We start from the raw sequence: 23,147 nt of genomic DNA, 5'->3' as shown, positions 1-23,147 counted from the left end.
GGGGGTGGGTGGGAGGGGAGGGCTGGTGGCTCATGTCTATGATCCTAGCTACTCAGGAGGCTGGCACTGAGGATAGAGGTTTGAAGCCAGCCTCAGCAGATAAGTCTGTGAGACTTTTAGCTCCAATATACTAGGGGGGAAAAAAAGCCTAAATTGGAGCTGTGGCTCAAGTGGTAGAGCACTAGCCTTAAGAGGAAAAAAAAAAAGCACTAAAGGAACAGTGCCTGGACCCCGAGTTCAAGCCCCAAGACTGACACACACTAAAAGAAAAAAAAAAGTTATATGGAAGAATAAAAAGATGTAGGTTACATCTGAATGCTCCCTTTCAACAATTTTTTTTGGGAGGTCTGGTCGTGGGGCCTGAACTCTGGGCCTGGGCACTGTCCCTCAGCTCTTCAGCTCAAGGCTAGCGCTCTACCACTTGAGTCACAGCACCACTTCCGGCTTTTTTTTTCTTTTTGCTTATGTGGTGCTGGGGAATGGAACCCAGGGCCTCATGCATGCAAGGCAAGCGCTCTACCACTGAGCCACCTTCCCAGCCCCCACCTTTCAACAACTGTGTGACATAGCAAAGCCTCAGTTTGCCCCATGAAAGTTAGAATGTGTTTGTGACTTTAACTAAGCATCTCTATCCCACAATACTGTGCAACTTGTGAAATTATGTAATCACTTAATCACAATAAAAAAATTGCAAAAAAAATGATTAGTGAGGTGAAACATGTCATGCCTTGGGTGTGGGGGCCGTGGTGGGAGGTGACTGAAGAGATAATGTCTACCTGTGTAAAAATGCCATGAAATTGGCTCAGAAAGTGGACAGAGAATGAGGAAGAGTGATAGAGGAGGTGACTCTAATCAAGACACATTACACAAATAGTCAAAATGAACCTACAGTGCACAATTGATTTATGCCAATAAAAATACAAAATAAAAGGCTCAGTCCCACTTCCTATACTCCTATGTCTGCAAATACCTGTGCTCTGAGATATTAGGGACAATGACAGGAGTGGATGAAGTGTTCTCTCTGTCCTCACTACCAAACAGATCTGCTCATGCAATGTGAACATGCATCACATTTTCAGTGCTCCTTCAGCTTTATTTCAAAACCACTACAGGAATCAGAATAGGTTAGAGAATTAAATAATAATGATGTACCTTCAGAGTCAGTAATAAAAAAAGAAATCTCAATTCAAATTACTTTAAAACTGTGTGTGTGTGCGTACACACTCAAAGCCTTTCCTCTCAGCCTTTTCAAGCTTGCTTACTTTTTTTTCCCTTAAGATTTCTTCTCTATCACTTGTACAACACCTCCACTTCCAGCTTTTTACTGGTTAACTGAAGATAAGAGAATCTTTGGGACTTGTCTGTCCAGGCTAGCTTTGAACTGTGATCCTCAGCCCTCAGTAGTAGCTCTGCAGTAGCTAGGATTATAGGGCTGAGGCCAGCACCAGGCTCAAATACTATTTTAAGCAAGCATTTTGGTATTCAAAAGACAAACCATGGGCTGGGAAGGTGGCTCAGTGGTAGAGTGCTTGCCTTGCATGCATGAGGCCCTGGGTTTGATTCCTCAGCACCACTTAAACAGAGAAGGCCGGAAATAATGCTGTGGCGCAAGTGGCAGAGTACTAGCCTTGAGCTGAAGAGCTGAGGGACAGTGCTCAGGCCCAGAGTTCAGGCCCCACACTGACAAAAAAAAAAAAAAAAAAGGCTAAGAATAATTAATTATACTTGGCACACTATTGGGCTTTTTTGGAAATGTATTCCAGAGTTTATTCTGTACCTACCTGCAACAAAAACACAAAACTATCTCAAAAAAAAACCTAAAGTAAAAAAAAGAGGAAGAGGATGGCTCAAAGAGGTATGCCCTGATTAGTAACCCCCAAATTTAAATCCCAGCAGTGGCCCCCACACACACCAAAAAAAAAAAAAGTAAATATTCTTTCTTTTCCTTGATATTACCATAGATCCTATGTGATTCTTTTTTTCAAATTAATAGTTGTCCTCCAAATAACTGTGGATTCAGGCTGAAGACTAAGATTATGTCCTCTGGGGATGTCTGGGGACAGTGGTTTGTGAACACCAAATACCATTTGGTCTCTTTTCTTTCTGTTTTGTTGTTTTTGCTTTTGTTTTTTGACTGAGACTATGTAGTTCAAGGTGGTCTAGGGGCTCCTCCACCCCATCCTTCTGCCTCCATCTCCTAAGTGCTAGGATTACAGGTTTGCGACACCATCCTTGCTTGCTTTTATGCTTTCATGTTAAAACGTTACCATAAGCAGCAAGCTCTAAAAAAACCGGGAGGGGAAGGCCAGTCAGTAAAATAGTCATCTGCAGACACTCAAGGCCTATGAACAACTCACCTAAGACAGAGTAATCGTTCAAAAGCACAAACCCAACACCCTCCCATGGTTTGATTAGGGGCTGCGAATTTCCTTCGCTCTTAAAAGACAACCTATTTGACCAGCAGGTCCAAATCCTTTTAGGTGTACTGCAATTCTTTCTCTGCCTTTACTCCAGGGAATCAAGGTGAGAACTACACGGTAACAAAACCCTCAGGAACATAAGGAAGTAGCAAAAATTTAAAAACAAAAACAAGACACCCAAGCACCCCACATGAAGGTTATAACTAACATAAACCCCCCGCAACCAACATCCAAGAAAACGATCATCAGGCTGTGCGCGTCCCACTCGTTCTTCCAAAACGAAAACCACAATTCGTACCAACCTCAGGATTCAGATCGAAATAAATGAACTTTAAAGTGAGTCCAAGGCCACCATCAAAAGAGAAAAAGAAGGAAAAAAGAAAGGAAAAGAAAGGGAAAGGGAAAGGGAAGGGAAAGGAAAAGGAAAAGGAAAGGGGAAAAGGGAAAGGGGAAAGGAAAGGAAAGGAAAGGGAAAAGAAAGGAAAGGAAAGGGAAAAGAAAGGAAAGGAAAGGGAAAAGAAAGGAAAGGAACTAGAATCAGCTGGCGCAGCTCGCGGGTGGCGCAGCTCGCGGGTCGCGCAGCCCGGGGTCGCGCCCCCCTCCCCGGCCCTCCCCGGCCCGGCCCGGCCCGGTCCCGCGGTGCCGCCCTCCGCGCAGGCCGGCCGGCCGGTGACACACCTCCCTGCCCCCGCCGCCGCCGGCCGCCCGCTCCCGCAGGTACCCGGGCAAAACCGCTCCAGGCATGACCCATCTCACCGCGAGTAAAAACCGGCCTAAAGCGCATCCGCTCGCACCCCTCCACCTTCCAAGAAAGGTGACTGCTCCCCGTTCCTTCGAAGAAAACGCGTCTCTGAACACTCCGTCACAGAAGGACGGGAGCCGCCCGGTGACAGCGGAAACCAGAAGCTCCCCCGGGGGCCCGCCCGGGGCCCCGACCCGCGCCTCGCTCCGCACGCCCGGGCGCCGCCGCGGAGCCCGGCCGCCCGCCCGGAGCCGGGATTTCCGCAGGCCGCGTTGCTAACTGAACAAAGCCGTGACACTGCGCCTGGGCCGCGGCCTCCGCGCCAGGCCTGGCCCGCCGCCCCGCCGGCCCGCCGCCCGGTACTCACACACGCACAGCTTCACCACGTACGCGTAGTACGACCAGACCACCACGAAGAAGATGAAGAGCACCGGCACCCAGCCTACCACTCGCTGGCAGCCGCGCCACAGCGTCCAGGGCGCCATGTTCTGCTGGCGCTGCTCGTGGTCACTCAGTTCCTGCTGGTGCTGGACCGGCTCACTCGATTCCTGCTGGGGATGGTCCTGGGGATGGTCCTGGTCCTGGTCCTTCGACTCGGAGGAGCCCGAGACCTCCTGAGGCGAGCGCTCGCTCTGCTCCGCCACTGGCGAGGCAAGGCTACTCCGAGGGACAGGGCTGTCCGCCTTCGCGATTGGGCGCCGTGCCTTCGCGATTGGACGCCGTGCCTTCGCGATTGGACGATGCACCTTCGCGATTGGACGATGCACCTTCGCGATTGGGCGCTGTGTCTTCGGCTTGTGTCGCTGCGCCTTCGCGATTGAGCGATGAGTCTTCTTGACTCCGCCCCTTGGGGCGCGCGGCCCCGGGCCGCCCCCACCCCACATCCCGCCTCCTCTTCCTCCCGCACCGGCCCGGGTCCGCAGCCCCCGCGCCGCAGGGGCGGGGCTTCAAAGCCCGAGGAGGCGGGGCAAGGGGCGTGGCTTTCTCGGGACCGCCCTCAGGGCGGGGCAGGGGTGCGGTAGGGAAAGAGAATGGCTCATTGGCTAGGGAGATCCGCCAGGTGAAAACTCTCCTCGATAAAGATGGAAGATAGGCCTGATAGCCTATCTTATTTTCTTTTTCGGAGAGGGGAGGGGGAGCGGGGGACACACACTTGAGCACGTAACCCAGTTTAAATTCTAGTGGAAATGAATTACCTTGACAAGGTAAAAGGTATTCCTTACACATGGTTTCCCCCCTTAGCGCCACACAGTAGGAAATCGTTAGTAGTTGTTGAACAAATATTGGAAGGTTTTTTGTAGTTACCCAGTTCTTCCCAACATTTAGTCACCAACTAGATCACATTTGTTCCTGATTTCTAAATGATTGCCACATGTTCTAAGAAGGTATTGACTCTTACCTGAGTTCTAGAAAATATTTCAAATCTATTTCCTTCTTATCCCAAAGCCATTCCAGTGTAGCCACATTGTGGGGAGGGGAGGGGAGGAACATGTTCATTCTTTTCGGAATGTTTCTATCTTTAGTGGTTACAGACATGTTAATGTTCTTTGGCCTATAAGCAAAGGATCCCGTATGCTAATAATCTTTTCGTTCTGCATGTTGGTGAGTAATTTTACCCTATCCCTGTAAGCATTATGCCCACCTTTGGTCCTCAGCTCCACCCAGACCTGAGCCCCTCCCATCCCTGGAGTTCGTGCCATACAGCTGGCCCCTCCCTCTCTCCGCCCAGATCCACCTGGTTTCCCATCACTTCCGACCCTCAGACCCTCCTGCTACCTGGTTGGTGGTGGAGGCCATGTGCTCCCTCTTCGGGGAAATATGGCTCCTCCAATAAACCTTATAATAATCTTTCTCCTGTGCCTGCCTGCCTCAGTGTGGTCCCCTGGGATGGATGTGTGGGACCCTTCGATCTCTGCTACTGATTGTGACAACAGAGAATCATTTAAAGACTTTAGCCAGGGTCATAATGACAATCACTCTAGTCATAGTGAGAAGAATGATTTAGAGAGGAGAAAGTCTGCAGTCTGGAGGACCAGAATGGATTGGGAGGCTATATCAATACTCTCAGTATTACTTGACAGTGGCCTAAACTAGTCCGCTGGCAATGAAAAAGCTGATAAGAAAGTTGCTTTAAGCTGAGCACTGGTGACTCATATCTGTAAAATCTAGCTATTCAGCTGTGGCTGAGATTTGAGGATCATGGTTCAAAACCAGCTCAGGCAGGAAAATCTTTTGAGACTCCAATTGGCCAGCAAAACGCTGTAAGTGGGGCAGTGGATCCAAGTGGTAGAGTGCTAGGGACAGCGCCAAATCCTTAAGTTTAGGCCCCAGTGTGGGCATATACACACACACACTAAAAGCTTTAGAACTTCAAATTATTTTGAGTGCAGCTGCTCTGCTCCAAAGAATAGCAGTGGTAGGGGGGTGGGGGGAAGGAAAATTGCAAAAACAACTCATAACTAATCCTAGAAAAGAAACTGTGTTCATCAATCTTTGGGATCATGGCTTTTTCTTTAAGTTCTGGGATAGAACCCAGAATCTTACACATGCTGAGCAATTGCTATCATTGGGTTAAAAAAAAGTTAATAGAGACTGAAGGATGGCAGGCCTGTAATTTAGGACTGAATCCAGCTGCCAACTGGCCAGTGATTGATCAATTTCTGGTTTTTCAATAATAAATTCTGTGTCTGAACCAAGGTCTAAGTAGAAATAAGGACAAGTAAAGGCAGCTTTGAAGTCATTAGAAGTAATATATATAATACTATACATTATATATGTAGATATTAAGAATGAAGAAAAAGAAACCCATAAATTTAAAGCTACAATTCCAAAACATGTGAAAAATAGAATTTAAAAAAGATGCAGGAAGTGGAGCTGTGGCTCAAAGTGGTAGAGTGCTAGCCTTGAGCAGAAAAGCTCAGGGACAGAGCCCAGGCCCTGAGTTCAAGCCCCATGACTCATGCACAACACATACACACACACAGATGAAAAGATGCAAATAAAAAAACAATCACAAGCTGGATGCTAGAGGCTCAGGCACCTGTAATCTTAGCTAATCAGTAGCTGGGATCTGAAAATCACAGTTCAAAACTAGCCTTTGGGGCTTGGAATGTGGCTTAATGGTAGAGTGCTTGCCTGGGGTGCATGATTTTGCATGGATTTGATTCCTCAGCACATACACAGAAAAAGCCAGAAGTGATACTGCTGTGGCTCAAGTGATAGAGTGCTAGCCTTGAGCAAAAGAAGCCCAGGGACAAGTGCCCAGGTCTGAGTTCAAGCCCTAGGACTGGCAATAAATAAAAGAACTACGAAGTGGCGCTGTGGCTCAAGTGGCAGAGCACTAGCCTTGAGCTGAAGAGCTGAGGGACAGTGCTCAGGCCCAGAGTTCAAGCCCCACAACCAAAAAAAAAAAGCATGAAGAAAGAAAAAAAAAAAAACAAAAAACAACAGCCCTTGGCAGAAAAGTCCATGAGATTCTTTTCCAACTAATCATCAAAAAGCCAGAAGTAGAGCTGTATGTAGCCTAAGTGGTAGAGCACCAGACTTGATTCAAAAAGTTAAAGGACAGTGTCCAGGCCCTAAGTTCTAACTCCAGTACCAACATACAAAAAAGTGAGTCACAACTTGAATTCAGGGGTTGTAGCTGTGGCTCAGTAGAGCATTTATCTAGCCTATGTGAGGTCCTTGATTCCATCCCCACACCACAGAAAGCAAAAATGTATTATTATTATTTTTTGGGTCCGGTGGTGGGGCCTGAACTCTGGGCCTGGGCACTGTCCCTCAGTTCTTCAGCTCAAGGCTAGCGCTCTACCACTTGAGCCACAGTGCCACTTCTGGCTTTTTTCTTTTTGCTTATGTGGTACTGAGGAATTGAACCCAGGGCCTCATGCATGCAAGGCAAGCGCTCTACCACTGAGCCACCTTCCCAGCCCTGTATTTTTTTTTTTTTTTTTTTTTTTTTTTTTTGTCGGTTGTGGGGCTTGAACTCTGGGCCTGGGCGTTGTCCCTCAGCTCTTCAGCTCAAGGCAAGCGCTCTACCACTTGAGCTACAGCGCCACTTCCGGTTTTCTGGTGGTTTATTGGAGATAGGAGTCTCACGGTCTCTCCTGCCCGGGCTGGCTTTGAACCATGATCCTCAGATCTCAGCCTCCTGAGTAGCTAGGATTACAGGCGTGAGCCACCAGCGCCCGGCTCCCAGCCCTGTATTTTTATCTTAAGTAGATTAGAAGATTCTTCCATTCAAGAAGTCTCCTACCTGTACCCAGAGGAGAAATATCCTTAACCTGAAAGACAGGGACACGAAGAAGGATCTGAATAGGCCTTGCTAAATTCTCTCTATTCCAATCACACTTCTTCATTACTATTTGTGAAACTACTTAGTTCAAGTTACCCTGTTTCTTTTTCTTTTTCTTTTTTTTTTTTGGTTGTGGGGCTTGAATTTGGGGCCTGAGCCCTGTCCTTGAGCTCTTCAGCTCAAGGCTGGCATTCTATCATTTGAGCTCCACTTCTGGTTTTTTGGTGATTAATTGGAGATACGAGTGTCACAGACTCTCCTGCCCAGGCTGGCTTTGAACAGTGTTCCTCAGAAATCTCCCTCCTGAGTAGCTAGGATTTTAAGTGTGAGACACTAGCTTCCAGCTGTTTCCCACTTTCTTTGGGTCCTTATTTCTAAGGTTCCACATTCCAAAAGACTTAATATTAAACATATCTGTTTGCTTTTCTTTTGCTAACTTATCTTTCATCATAGGTGTTGCCTCAGTGGTGAAATTTCCAACAAGTGAAAAATCTTTTCTTTCCCATGTGACCTACAATAAAAATATTCTTTCAGAATTCCAAGCCAGCACTGGTGGCTGGTGGCTTACACCTGTAATCCTTGCTACTCAGGAGGCTGAGATCTGAGAATCACAGTTCTAAGCCAGCCGTGGCAGGAAAGTCCCCGTGAGACTCTTATCTCCAATAAACCACCAGAAACTGGAAGTGGCACTGTAGCTCAAGTGGTAGAGAGCTCACTTTGAGCTGAAGAGCTGAGGGACAGCACTCAGGCCCAGAGTTCAAGCCCCACAACTCACTAAAAAAAAAAAAAAAAAATCAGAAGTTGGGCACACCTATAATCCTAGCTACTCAGTAAGCTGAACTCTGAGGATCGAGGTTCCAAGTCAGTCCAAGTCAGCCCATGTAGATAAGTCCATGAGACTCTTTTCTTTTTAAACCAGTAGTGGGGCTTAAACTCAGGGCCTGAACACTGTCCCTTAGCTTTTTCAGCTCAATGCTAGTGCTTGAGCCACTTGAACCACACTTCCACTTCTGGTTTTCTGGTGGTTGAATGTAGATAAGAATCTCAAAGATTTTCCTGCCTGTGCTGGCTTCCAACCGTGGTCCTCAGACCTCAGCTTCCTAAGCAGCTAGGATTACAGGTGTGAGCCAGCAGTGCCTGCTCTGTAAGACTCTTGTCCCAGGTATCCAGCAAAAATCCAGAACAGGAGGCGCAAGAGGTAGAGTGCCAGCTGTGAGTGGAAAAGCTGAGCAGAAGTACAAGGCTTTGAGTTCAAGCCCCAGAACACACACACACACACACACACACACACACACACACACACACACACACACACACACACACACACACACACACACACACACACACACACACACACACACACACACACACACACACACCAGTTCTGAAATTGACTTGAAAACAAACACTATCTGAACCAGTGTAAGAATGGTTACCAGAGGGAACTAAATGGTACCAGGAATCTTTTTTTTGCGGGGTGGGGTGGGTTAGGGGGTGGGGGGGAGGGGAGAGGGGGGAGGGCAGGTACTGGCTCTGAGATCCTCAGATCTCAGTTTCCTGTGTAGGATTATAGGTATAAGCCTATTTTTGGTTTATTTTTGAGATATTTATATTGTTTTATTATAAATAATTTGTTTTTAGTGCTGGGCATTGAACCCAGGGCCTTACACATGCAAAGCACACACAACAATTGCTTTGGCTATATACCTAGCTCAGGAATAGGTTGATGGTGTGAGAGAGAAAGAGAGAAAGAGAGAGAGAGAGAGGAGAGAGAGAGAGAGGAAGGAGGAGGAGGAGGAAGAAGAGGAGGAAGAAGAGGAGGAGGAGGAGGAGGAGGAGGAAGAGGAGGAAGAGGAGGAGGAGGAGGAGGAGGAGGAGGAAGAGGAGGAGGAGGAGGAGGAGGAAGAAGAGGTGGTAATGGTTATGGCAAACTATTCTGTAAAATTACCCAGATATTGATTGATGACTATTCCTGAATATATTTAATACATTCAGGAAAGAATTGTAATCAGAGTTGCTAGCATAAAAGAAGCCCTTCATTCCATCCCCAGCATTAGGGTAGGAAGGAGGGAGGCAGAAAAAGGTGTTTGCTCTGATTTCTCTTTTTTCTTCTTTGTAGTGTTTGTTGAGACAGTGAGGTAATGCAGGCTACCTCCAAATTCAGTTCATTGCTCAGCCTCCTGAATACTGGAATTATAGCACATCGCCACATCTGGCTCTGTTATAATCTTCATGCCTTAGGGAGTCTATAGAAAGGACAGTGCTGGGTAAGGATGACCAAAGTGACTATAGTTTCATGTAACCCTGTTCCAATTGTAGGTGTGACATTTTATTTTATTTTGGTTTTGGTTTTGGGCCTTGAACTCAGGGCCTGGTTGTTGTCCTTTAGCTTTCCACTCAAAGTTGGCCTCTACCACTTGAGCACAGTGTTACTTTTGGCTTTTTAGTTATTAACTTGAGATAAGAGTCTCATGGACTATCCTGCCCATGCTGGTTTTAAACCTTGATTCCTAGATCTCAGCCACCTGAGTATCTAGGATTACAAGTGTGAGTCACTAGCTTCTAGCACAGTCTTTTTAGTTTTCTACAGGAAAACAGGAAGACAAAGACTACATGTTCTCACATAAATGTGAAATCTAAACAACCAAACTCACGGAAGCAGAGAGTGGAATTACAGCTACAGAAGTGGGAGGTGAGGGTAAGGAGACGTTGGTCAAAGCTACAAAGCTTGAGTTAAATATGAGAAATTTGTTTTGGTGACCTGTCACAAGCAAAGTAAATACAGTTCATGACTATTTTACATATGAAATTACCTAGAATAATTGAAAATGTTTTTACCTTCTTCCCCCCCAAATTAGTTTGAGGTGACCAACACATGCACTAGCTTGATTTAATCTGTTTTGGATATATGTGAAATGTGGGTTACACACACACACACACACACACACACACACACACACGAGCCTGGGCTGGTTTCAGATTGTGAGCCTCAGATCTCAGCCTCATGAGTAGCTAGGAATACAGGTGTGAGCCACCAAGTGTCTGGCATTTCTTTCTTTTTCCTTTCCTTCCTTTCTTTTCCTTCTTTTCTTCCCTTCCTCTCTTCTTCTTTCCCTCCCTCCCTCCTCTCCTCCCCTCCCCTCCCCACCCCTCCCCTCTCCTCCCCTCCCCTCCCCTCCCCTCCCCTCCCCTCCCCTCTCCTCCCCTCCCCTCTCCTCTCCTCTCCTCTCCTCTCCTCTCCTCTCCTCTCCTCTCCTCTCCTCTCCTCTCCTCTCCTCTCCTCTCCTCTCCTCTCCTCTCCTCTTTCCTCTCCTCTCTCTTTCTCTCTCCCCCTTCTCTTTCCTCTTTCTTGGTTCTAGGACTTGAAATCAGGGTGCTGTCCTCCTGAGCTTTTGCACTCAAGGCTAGAACTCTACTACTTTGAGCCATAGCACCATATCCAGTTTTCTGGTGGTTAATTGGAGATAAAAGTCTCACAGCCTTTCCCTCTTAAGCTGGCTTCAAACCAGGATCTTTAGATCTCAGCTGCCTGAGTAGTTAGGATTACAGGCGTGAGCTACTGATACCCGACTCACTTTTTCTTTTTGTGATTTGTGATTTAATCCTAAGGCTCAGTTTCCTAACTGAAGAAAGAAATGCAGCCAAAATGAGGAGTTCAGAGTTAGCTGGCATGGCACAGTGATTAGGTACATTTTTGACTGTTACATGAATTTTGGGTCCAGTTAGATTGTTTCTCACTCTGAAAGTCTTCCTGGCCATGGTCTGGGCATACATTTTTCACTGTGTTTAGGCTACAAGGTGTCTGTGGGCTCAGGTGCTATCAATGGAAGGCTATGTGGGAAACAAGGAGTTAAATCAGCAGAGAGAAAAGGCTTTTAGGAAACATGGAACTGTGCTATCACTGTCTCTGGTGCTCTGATGTTTCTGTAAAATCACTTTGGATTTAAGAACTGACAAATTCATAGTAGAGTTGATACACTATGCTAAGCACTGAACTGGGAAGAAACGGGCTTTTGAGTGGGGCTGGAGGATGGAGTCACTGGAACTGCCCTTGCAATCCCAAATCCTGTCTATGCTAAATCCTGTATGATATAGTTAAGAACTGCTATGTATGATTTAATTAAAGAAAGGTACATTCCGTAGTCTTTAAGCATTCTGAAGAAAGGTCCAGGTCTGTTTTCTCCATACATTGTCACAAAAGGTGTCATATAACAGCAATCAAGTGATAAGTAACTTGGAATTAGGGACGGACATGCTTCCTCTCTAATTCCCTCAATCTCATAACTTCAATAATTGAAGCCTTGCAGCTGATGCTTATATTTTCTAGTGTTATTAGAAGTGTATTATGAGCTGGCACTGGTGGCTCACACCTGTAATCCTAACTACCCAGGAGGTTGTGATATGAAGATTGAGATTCAAAGTCATCTGGGCAGAAAAGTCCATGAGATTTATCTTCAATTAATCACCAAAAAGCTGGAAGTAGATGGTAGAGCATCAATCTTAAGCAAAAAAGCTAAGGAATAATGACCAGGCCCTGAGTTCAAGCCATAATATAGGCAAAGAAGGAAAAAAGTATACTATTTTATTTACATTATTATAAATAAAATTTACAATATTTGTGACTAGAGCTTGAACTATGCTGTAAAAAGTAGTTTTATCTTACCAGGCACCAGTGCTCACTCCTGTAATCCTAGCTACTCAGGAGGCTGAGGTCTGAGGATCTCAGTTCAAAGCCAGCCTGGGCAGGAAAGTACATAAGACTCATCTCCAATTAACAACCAGAAGTGGTGCTGTGGCTCAAGTGGTAGAACACTTGCCTTAAGCTAAAGAGTGGAGGGACAGCGCCCAGGCCCAGAGTTCAAGCCCCATGACTGACAAAGGAAAAACAAAAAGAAAGTAGTTTTATCTTTGTAGTTTTGGTCTTTGTGCATACCTAGCACATGTTCTACCACTGAGCTATATCCCTAGCCTTGAATTACAGTTAAGCATAATTGATTTTGAGGTCTGTATTAATCTTTTTTCAGAGCTATGATGAGATATGTGAAGTTAGGACATTTGTGAATAGAAGAGATTTATTAGGAAATGCAAATAAAAACAAAATAGATTCCATCTCACCCCAGTAAGATTGGCCATTATCAAGAATACAAACAAACGGCATGGTGGTTCACACCTGTAATCTTAGTTACTTGGGAGGCTGAGATTCGAGGATGGCAGTTTGAAGCCAGTCTAGGTAGGAAAGTCTGTGAGACTCTTATCTCCAGTTAACCACCAGAAAACCAGAAGTAGTGCTGTGGCTCAAAGTGGGAGAACATTAGCCTTGAGTGAAAACTCTCAGGGACAGTGCCTAGGCCCTGAGTTCAAGCCCCATGACAAAAAAAAAGGTAAAAGAAAGAAAAAGAAAAAAAATACAAACAACAACACATGCTAGCGAAGAAGTAGGGAGAAAGGAACGCTAATGCAACCACAATGGAAAGCATCTTGGAGAGTCCTCAAAAAACTAGGCCTAGAACTAACCTATGATCTGGTGATATGAGCCACACTCTTGGGACATTTAGCCAAAAGGTTTACAAGTCAGGATACAATAAAGATACTTGCACATCCATGTTCATTGCTGCACTATTCACCATAGTCAAGTTATGGAAATAGCCCAGATGCCCTACAATGGGTGAATGAAGAATGTGACACACACACACACACACACACACACACACACACACACACACACACACACACACACTGGAATTTTACTCATCCATCTGTAAGAATAACATACTACCATTTGCAAAGAAATGGATGGACCTGGAAAAATTATGTTAAAAGAAACAAGTCAGACTCAGAGAGGCAAAAGGCACATGTTTCCTCTTATATGTGGGAGTTAGATCTAAATTATAAATACAATATGAGAACACTGATAGGATCATAAACATATGCAGTGGATTAACTAAAGTATGTTATATGCAGGGGAGGATTCCAGTGATCCTTCAAACAAAAAACATAGTTTAACAAAATGAATAGCAGGAAGCTGAAATATGTGGTTGGAAGAGGGGAGGGAGGGCAGACAAAAGGAGAAAGGAAAGATGGGCAAATACAGTAATAATGGGCAATATGCATATGGGTAGGGAGAATGATGAGTGACACTGGCCAGAATGCATTGTATTCACAAACTGACATATTGAATTGAAACCCCTCATACAACTACTTAAATATAATAAGAAAAAGTGCACGCGTGCACACACAGGAACAAGTTAGAAAAGTTTACCTCACAGTTTAGGATGCTGCAAGTTAACGATGAGGGCCCTCCTCACTTCATATGAAACAGCAGGTGGCATTCTGGTTGAGCATCTTGGATCTACATGTGTGAGATGCAGAAAGCTGAGGAGCATTTCAGAGATCAGGTTCACTTTTTTTTTTTTTGTAGGCCATGGGGCTTGAACTCAGGGCCTGGGTGCTGTCCTTAAGCTCTTTTGGTCAAGGCTAGTTGCCTACCATTTTGAGCCAGAGCTCTACTTTGGCTTTTGAGTAGTTAATTGGAGATAATAGTTTCACAGACTTTCCTGCACAGGCTGGCTTCAAACCACGATCCTTACATCTCAGCCTCCTGAGTAGCTAAGATTACAGGTGTGAGCCACTAGGTCCTGGCTCAGGTTCACTCTTTTATAACAACTATTAGGGAAACTACCTTAATTCTTTTCCCAGTGATCCAGCCAACTCGTATTATAGCTCTGTGAAGCTGCACCATCTCTCAGTGCAACCACAATGGGGACCAGGCTTCCATCACATGAACCCTGGGGGGCAGGAGGAGCAAATATGTAAATAACCTTAAGAATATGATGGAAGAAACACAGATTATGGAGTTAGGGATATTTGGGTACAAGTTGAAGCCTAATCTCCTCTTAGCTATGTTTGTTGAGCCTCCCTGAGACAATGTTCCTCCTTCTATAACAGGGACAACAGTATCTTTCTCATAGCATTTGTTGTGATGATTTGATACATTTTTATATGCAATATATCTAATATGAGCTATCTAGAGAAATCTATGATCTATCAATGGATCTCTATATAGATGTAGATCTATTTACAGAGATATAGATATCTCTAGATAGATATATGGTAGATAGATAGATGGGGCAATTATCGTATATATAAGAAATATGCCTGTCAGGTGCTGGTGGCTCATGCCTGTAATCCCAGATACTCAGGAGGCTAAGATCTGAGGATCACATTTGGAAGCCAGCCTAGGCAGGAAAGACTGTGAGAATCTCATCTCCAATTAACCATACAAAAGCTGGAAGCAGAGATATGGCTCAAGTGGTAGAGTGCTAGCCTTCAGAAAAAAAAGTTTACATATGGTGGTTAGGCCCTGAGTTCAAGCCCCAGGACTGGTATACACCCACAAGCACCTCCCCCCCACCTATATTCTCATCTATATATTCATATATGTACAACTTTATATACATAGGTATTTTGCATCTATTCCTCCAGCTTTTGTCTGTATTTCCCTACACAGGGTTATTATATCAGAGTTTACATGATTACAACAGAGAAAACATAATTGAAGAAATTAAACAGGTGTTAGGATACATAAGAAACAAGAAGTGACAGAGTAAGTTCTTGCTTGAAGCAGCTGTCACTGGAACAGAGGGAAAGGGTTAGAGGTTTTTGAATCTAGAAGCTTAAAGGAGGCTGGTGTGGGTGTCTTAGGGGATGGAATGAAGGATGGGAGGAGTAGGGGGAACAAAGAGGTTAGTTCTGAGAGTGCCAAAATAAATTAATAAATAAAAGCCAGAGACTGGTACCAAGGGCTGCAGGGTGAAAGCTGGGATTGGACACAAGTCACATTGATAGGACACAGGCACATTCTAACTCTAAGCTTTCAGTTTCCATCTACTGCCCCCTAGAGGCAGAGCTCAGCATGCTGACAACAGGCAAAAAAGAATGGGGCCTTTCTAGGGTGGCTGCCCAGCCATGCCAAGGCCAAGCATGCCGGGAAGGGAGGAGAAAGAGAATAGTTTAGTAGTCAGCAAAATCAGCTAGTTTCTTCAGTCACCACTTAACAGCTGTCTAGAATTCCACTGTACAATTACAGCATAATTCATGAATCCATTTTTGGTAACTGTTTAGCTAAAGTATGCCAATTCAAAGTCTCCCACAGTATTTCCTTTCTAGTTGCTTTTGAAATATTCTGTATTTCTTTTGTGCTTTTTATTTAAGCTCATGCTCAGGGCCCAAGAAAGATAAAAAAGTTTTTGGAATAGCAAGGGTGCCATCTTGTGGAACTTTTGTATTGAATTCTGATATTTCTAATCAGATTGTAGGATCCTTTTTATCCCCCTTGCATATCTTATCATTTTTGTCACGTTTATCCTATGACATTGAGGTAGTATTAGTGGCTCCATTTTTTAGTGGTTTTAGGGCTTGAACCCAGGACTTTGTATTTGTGAGGTAGATGTTCCAGTAATTGAGTCACACCTTGTCTCTGCTTTAGCTTTTTTTTTTTTTCTTCTGGTCATAGGGCTTGAACTCTGCATGAGTGCTGTCCTTAAGCTTTTGTGCTCAAAACTAGCACTTTATCACTTTGAGCCACAGCTCCACTTCTGGTTTTTAGATGGTTGAATGGGAGATAAAGAGTCTTACAGCCTTTCCTGACAGGGCTGTCTTTGAACTGAGATCCTCAGATGTTAACCTCCTGGGTAGCTAGATTCATGAGCCACCAGTGCCTAGATGCAGCTATTTTTTGAGTAGGGTCTTACATTTAGCCTGGGCATATCACTGGGATAACAGGCACGAGCCACTATGCTCAGCTTTTTATTGGTTAACATAGAGTCTTGTGAACATTTTTGCCAGGCTGGTCTAAACCCATTATTCTCCCAGGCTTAACTACTTGAACAGATACATATTGCTTAGCCAATAAGGTCATTGTTTTTTTTTTTTGCGGGGGGGGGGGGGCGGGGGGGGGGAGGGATGGTACTGGAATTTGAACTCAAGGCCTTGAGCTTGCTTGGTTAGTGCTCTACCATTGAGTCATGCCTCCAGCCCAGCTTTTTTGTGCCAGTATTGAGTCTTGAACTCAAGGCCTCTTACTCTTGCTTAGCTTTTTTGCTCAAGCCTAGTGCTTTACCATTTGAACCACGCACCACTTCTGGCTTTTTGCTAGCTAATTGGATATAAAACTCTGATATGTCTGTCTGAGCTGTCTTTGAACTATTATTCAGCCTTCTGATTACAAGTGTGAGCCACCAGGAACTGGCTTTAAATTCTTTTCTTTCTTCCTTCTTTCTTCCTGTCTTCCTAAATCACCTGTGTTTGAGAAGCTGCTTCAGCCTGTGGAGATGGATTGGAAGATTGTCCCCTTGTATGACTTTGATCAAGATACAGTGTACTTGGCCAGGTACTGGTAGTTCTTCTCAGTTGAACCTCCTTTGTACAAATAAATGAAAATTATATAAATAATAATTAAAGATGACTGTTCTATGTGCTGGTTCTTCTACAGATCAAAAGCAGCGATTGATGGGCTTCCTGAAGCACCCAACCTCGACTGACTCATGGTGACAATTTCCTTGCTCTCCATGGCTTCAGGAGGCTGCACTGGAAAGTGGCCTGCCTGCTGCCAAAATGCACAAAATGTATCAGCCTCTTCATCAAGCGTCAACACAGATGCCAAAGGTGTTCTGCTAGACTTCAGTTTCAAAACAGTTGAATAGTTCTTGCCAGTTTCACAGCTATTTTAGTAGAAGATTCTTGAAGCTCCATTGTCTGCTATCAGCTGACATTACTTTCTCCATTATGATTTGAATTTGTTTTGAGCATGCTAGACAAGTACTCTGTTACTGATCTGCATCTCTATCCCTTTATCTTTTTTTTTTTGTCAGTCATGGGCCTGAACTCTGGGCCTGGGCACTGTCCCTCAGCTCTTCAGCTCAAGGCTAGTGCTCTGCCACTTGAACTACAGTGCCACTTCTGCCTTTTTCTGTTTATGTGGTACTGAGGAATCGAAACCAGGGCTTCATGCATCACTAAGCCATATTCCCAGCCCTGAGACATTCTTATCTCTAATTCACCAGCAAAAAGCTGGAAGTGAGGGTGAGGCTCAATTGGCAGAGCACAATCCTGGTAGAGCACCAACCACCCATGAGCAAAAAAAACAAAAACAAACTAACAAAAAATCTCAAGCCAGCCAGGAGCTGGTGGCTCATGCCTGTAATCCTAGGTACTCAGGAGGCTGAGATCTGAGGATCACTGTTCAAAGCCAGCCAATGCAGAAAGTCCATGAGACCCTGATCTCAAACTAACCACCAGAAAATCAGAAGTGGAGCTATGTCAAAGAGGTAGAGCACTAGCCTTGAGCAAAAGAGCTCAGGAACAGAGCCCAGGCCCTAAGTTTAAGCCCCATGGCCAAAAAAAAAAAAAATCAACAAAAACCCTGAGATTGCAAAATTCTGTTTAAGGTCCATTACACACACACACACACACACACACACACACACACACACACACACACACACACACACACACACACACAATAGAAGCAAATACACACACACACACACACACACACACACACACACACACACACACACACACACACACACACACACACACACACACACACACACACACACACACACACACACACACACACACAGAAACATAGAAGCAAATGTGCCTAGAGTTCATGGGAGACAATGGAAGCCAGAGGCATGATGAGATCCCTGGACAGTAGGGAAGATGGATGAAGTCACAGCTCAGGAGATCATGCTCTCCACCTTTTAAAAGATAAACAGAGAAATAACAACATAACCAACCAAACATTAGGATTCTTAATGACCATTTATTCAACAAAATGACCGTAAAGAAACACATGGCTGCCGGGCGCTGGTGGCTCACGCCTGTAATCCTAGCTACTCAGGAAGCTGAGATCTGAGGATCACGGTTCAAAGCCAGCCCGGGCAGGAGAGACCGTGAGACTCCTATCTCCAATAAAACCACCAGAAAACCGGAAGTGGCGCTGTAGCTCAAGTGGTAGAGCGCTCGCCTTGAGCTGAAGAGCTGAGGGACAACGCCCAGGCCCAGAATTCAAGCCCCACGACCGACAAAAAAAAAAAAAAAAAAAAAAAAAAAGAAACACATGGCTAAAGGTTCTGTTTTGATTTTTAGGAAGTACAGCTGCTTGCAAAATGAGTGTCTCATGAGGCATCACTGGCTAATCTAGTTAGCTTATTTGGTACAAACCCATATGCTTTTCAAATAGGATCAAGTAGTTTTGCAAAAATCATAGAAAAGTAAATTACTTATTTATACAGTTCTTTTGAGATTAAGCACTTTCTTTCAAATTTGAAACGAGTTCTGTTTTCAGAGTGAGGCAGGGTGTTTTTGTAATTGTAATATTTGGAAGAACAAGGCATGGTGATAGCAAAATTGAGGCTAGCCTTACATAGTGAACTCTCCCTCAACAGACAAAACTAAATCCCCCCAAAATTCAGCTCAATTTTATTTTTAGCTTTGGTTTTTTGAGACAGGATCTTGAAATACAGTGCAGGTTGGCTTCAGACTTTTGAGTGCTAGGATTACAGTTGTGCAAAAATTTGATTTCTAATCACCCAAATACAGTCTTACCAGGGTGCAGTGGTTCAAGTCTGTAATCATAGCTACTTGGGAGGCAGATACTAGGGAGATCCCAGTTTAAGGCCAGCTGAGCAAAACAATCTCAACCACTAAAAATCTGGGCATATGGCTGGGATGTAGCTCAGTGGCAAAGCCCTTGCCTAGCAAGTGAAGTGCAATGTCCTGAATTCAATTCCCAGTACAAAAAAGCTGGGCATAACTGGGTGCTAGTAGTTTAAGCTTGTAATCCTACAAGCTGAGTTCTGAGAATCATGGTTTGAAGCTAGGCTGGGCAGGAAAGTCCAGGAAACTCTTATTTCCAATCAACCACCAAAAAGCTGGAAGTGGAGCTGTGGCTCAAGTGATAGCATACTATCCTTGAGCAAAAAAGCTCACGAACAGTGCCCAAGTCCTGAATTCCAGCCCAAGGACCAAAACCAAAACCAAATTAAACCAAAATAACCAAATAGGCTAGGCCATGTTGATGTGTGTCTGTCATCCCGCCTATGTGGGATGCTTAGAGGGATATAAAAAAATAAGGCTAGGCACTGGTACATGTTGCTTCCTGTTTAACTGGCAGCGTGTGTGTCAGATGTAAGATCTGTGTGGACATGGGGTTGGTCTGTGTTCCCATCTGTTTTCTCATTGCCAGGGAAGTGCCTCACCCTTTGTGGCATTCACTGAGTATTTGGATGACTTGAGTCTTCTCAGTTCCACATCTCAACTCTTTTTGTGTGTGTATGTGTGTGGCAATATTGGGGTTTGAACTCAGGGCTTTGTACTTGGTCACCTGGTATTCTATCACTTGAGACATGCCTCCAACTTATACCCCTTTGACAATTATTTTGCAAATGGACTTTTCTGGCCTGCTTGGCTTTGAACTACAATCCTCTGATTTTAGCCTTGAGTAGCTAGGATAACAAGTGTGAGCCACCAGCAGCCAACCCACATTCTCATCCTGACATTAAAACAGGCCTAGTTGAAAATGACTACCCCTCAACTATACAACTGAACTCAAAACCCGGCTCTCCATTGGGGAAGCCTAAAATAGAGTGGATCATGGTTCAGGCACATGCCTAGGTAGAAAGCAGTAGTCTACCTAAAATATAATCACTGTTGGGCTGGGAAGGTGGCTCAGTGGTAGAGTGCTTGCCTTGCATGCATGAGGCCCTGGGTTTGATCCCTCAGCACCACATAAGCAGAAAAACTGGAAGTGGTGCTATGACTCAAGTTTAGAGCGCTAGCCTTGAGTTGAAGCATCCAGTCCCAGAATTCAGGCCCCATGACTGACAAAAACAAAACAAAACAAACAAAAACTATTGTAAAAAAGTGGCTCAGCCATATATTTGAGATGAGGTCCTGAGTCCAATTTCTAGTACCAACAACCAAAAAGTCTCCTTTTCTGTTTTTTTTTTTTTTTTTTTTTTGGGGGGGGGGGGGGTCCGGTCGTGGGGCCTGAACTCTGGGCCTGGGCGCTGTCCCTCAGCTCTTCAGCTCAAGGCTAGCGCTCTACCACTTGAGCCACAGCGCCACTTCTGGCTTTCTTCTTTTTGCTTATGTGGTGCTGAGGCATCGAACCCAGGGCCTTGAGCATGCAAGGCAAGCACTCTACCACTGAGCTACCTTCCCAGTCCTCCTTTTCTGTTTTCTAACGTAACTGCTTACCTTAACTCATAATTATAGTCACTTAAAAACTCATTCTGGTTAGTTTCAAGTTTTTACTTTTAACTATAAGCCCTACTGCAGCAGAGACCATGTGCTTTAAATTCACCACCATGTACTCTGCACCCAGCAGGGATTTAGCATGCTTTTCATCCACTTATGAACTCTGAAAGCCTTCCTTTTTTCTCCCTTAATCCTCCCTTGCTCACAGCCTTGGTCCTTTTCCTTTCCTTCAATCCAACAAATACTTGCTGGATGTCTATGATAACCAGGTACTAAGCTAGACTGATAAAGATGACCAAGGTATCCTGTTCTTGATTTAAGTTTGCTAGAGATAAACTACTGATACATGGCCAGCATCTTGCAGCCTAGAATTTTATTAGGACAAGAGTGGGAAAGGTGGAAAAGTATACATTGTACTTGTGGGAGGCAAGGGGCTTGATTTGCTAGAGTTGAGAATTCACAGGATGCTGTGGAGAATGGAGCAGCCATAGTCAGCACTAAGAGAGAGGCTAGGAAAGTTGAAAACACAGGAAACCTTCCTGAATTTGTTTTTTTTTTTTTTTTTTTGGGTCCGGTCGTGGGGCCTGAACTCTAGGCCTGGGCCCTGTCCCTCAGCTCTTCAGCTCAAGGCTAGCGCTCTACCACTTGAGCCACAGCACCACTTCCGGCTTTTTTCTTTTTGCTTATGTGGTGCTGAGGAACCAAACCCAGGGCCTTATGCATGCAAGGCAAGTGCTCTACCACTGAGCAACCTTCCCAGCCCCAAGTATGCTTTTTTTTTTGGTCAGTCACGGAGCTTGAACTCTGGGCCTGGGTGCTGACTCTTAGCTCTTCAGCTCAAGGCTAGTGCTCTACCACTTGAGCCACAGTGCTACTTCCAGTATCTTTCTTGTATATTGATTTACTCTCCTTTGGATATGTACCCAAGAGTGATATAGTAGAATTATAAGGTATGTCTATTTAGTTTTTTGGGAAGCCTTGTACTGATTTCCATATCTAAGGCCATTTCAAACATTCATTGAAACAATTCAGTATATCTCATGGTACCCTGATCTTATGACAAAAATTTTCCCAACTATTGCTAGTGTTTTTCAGTGCTGGGCATGAAGCCAGGCAAACACTCTGCCTCTGAGTGACATCTCATACTAGTTTTTAAGAATACAGATCAGGCTGGGTGTTGGTGGCTTACTCCAGTAATCCTAGCTACTCAGGAGGCTGAGATCTGAGGATCACAGTTCAAAACCAGCCGGGGCAGGAAAGACCATGAGACTCCTATCTCCAATAAACCACCAGGAAACCGAAAGTGGTACTGTAGCTCAAGTGGTAGAGTGCTCGCCTTGAGCTGAAGAGCTGAGGGACAGTGTCCAGGCCCAGAGTTCAAGCCCCATGACCAAACAAACAAACAAAAAAAAGAATACAGATCAGTGAGACCCGCAAAACAAAGAAACATTTACATTTAAAAATAAAAAGCCCTGAGTTTTTCTGAATCTGTGTAATTACTTTATTCTGCTTCCAGATAAGATGTAGAGACATATGTTAAAGACAACAAAGACATAGCTAAGCTATTAACTGAAATAAAACATGAGAAATTTCTGAGATGATAAAGATAACAACTTTTAGTAAATTTGAAACTTCATTTACTCTATCAGACGCACATAATATCTGGAATTGACACTGGTCTTGTTCATCCATTGCTTTTTCTCACAAGCATTTATTCAACCTTTCAGAAAGCACATCTGATCTTACCCAAGAAGTCAGAGAGTAACTAGGTTTTCCATCTTACCAAAGCACAAAACATTACTTCTGATATAGATCTGACAGGATTCAATCTATTTTGTAAATGAATATGCTCTTTTCTTTTTATTGTCATTTAATGGAAATTTATCAACAGAGTATTAAATCAGAAGGCATCTTTACATTACAAAGGGAGTCAATGAAGATTTAAGAAAAGCTGCTTGTACTATGAAAAACCAATCCCCAAATCTGTCATGTGGAATAACGTAACTGCTACATTATCTCTTTAAAAAAGACCTCTTCCAGCTTGTTTCCAGACTTCTTTTACTCCTTTAATGCTTTCCTTCTTCACACATTTCCAGTATTCTTGTACACTCTGTTGTTGTGGCACCTGTTAATCAAAAGTAAAAATTAATAGGGAAGAGAAAGCAATAGAGGGTTATTATGATCAAAATATAATATATGCATATCTGAAATACCACAGCAGGACTCCATGGTGTAATTAACACACACTAAAAAAGTGACAGGAAAGTAAAACAGGCTCTGATGGGAGAGGTGAGTGCCAGCAGAAGGTGGGAGGGATAATGAAGCAGGTGAAGGAAGAAGAATATGGATGGTCAGTGGACTCTGTCTGCACATATAAAAATAGAAAAATGAAAACTGTTGCTGTTTGAGGAGGAGGAAGAGGCTG

The 23,147-nt window shown here is 44.3% G+C and overlaps 2 protein-coding genes and 1 long non-coding RNA gene across 9 annotated transcripts in view; 1 reads left to right on the top strand and 2 right to left on the bottom strand.

Annotated features, from left to right (window-relative positions):
- The window catches only part of Zdhhc20 (zinc finger DHHC-type palmitoyltransferase 20), a 58,264-nt gene extending 54,151 nt beyond the window's left edge, over positions 1-4,113 (bottom strand). For 2 of the 5 annotated variants that reach the window (XM_070003121.1, XM_070003122.1), the window contains exon 1: positions 3,530-4,080. In XM_070003121.1, coding sequence (XP_069859222.1) covers positions 3,530-4,046 — 517 coding nt within the window. In that variant the 5' untranslated portion in view covers positions 4,047-4,080. Of the gene's footprint in view, positions 1-3,529 lie in introns of all 5 variants that reach the window. The other 3 variants (XM_070003124.1, XM_070003123.1, XM_070003120.1) reach the window with 3 other exon arrangements.
- Positions 4,114-5,270: 1,157 nt separating this feature from the next.
- Positions 5,271-17,205, top strand: LOC138814174 (uncharacterized). The gene is made up of 3 exons (XR_011367913.1): positions 5,271-5,423; positions 16,768-16,844; positions 16,947-17,205. It is a non-coding gene; the product is annotated as an uncharacterized lncRNA (long non-coding RNA).
- A 5,197-nt stretch (positions 17,206-22,402) lies between these two features.
- The window catches only part of Micu2 (mitochondrial calcium uptake 2), a 95,175-nt gene continuing 94,430 nt past the window's right edge, over positions 22,403-23,147 (bottom strand). For all 3 annotated transcript variants that reach the window (XM_070003117.1, XM_070003119.1, XM_070003118.1), the window contains one exon: positions 22,403-22,847. In XM_070003117.1, the coding sequence (XP_069859218.1) occupies positions 22,743-22,847 (105 nt within the window). In that variant the 3' untranslated portion in view covers positions 22,403-22,742. The remainder of the gene's footprint in view (positions 22,848-23,147) is intronic.

This window comes from Dipodomys merriami, unplaced genomic scaffold, assembly GCF_024711535.1.
Source record: "Dipodomys merriami isolate MVZ:Mamm:240054 unplaced genomic scaffold, mDipMer1.0.p SCAF_6, whole genome shotgun sequence".
NCBI lineage: Eukaryota > Metazoa > Chordata > Mammalia > Rodentia > Heteromyidae > Dipodomys > Dipodomys merriami.
Note: the sequence above shows the minus strand (reverse complement) of the source record. Positions and strands in the feature narration are given on the sequence as shown.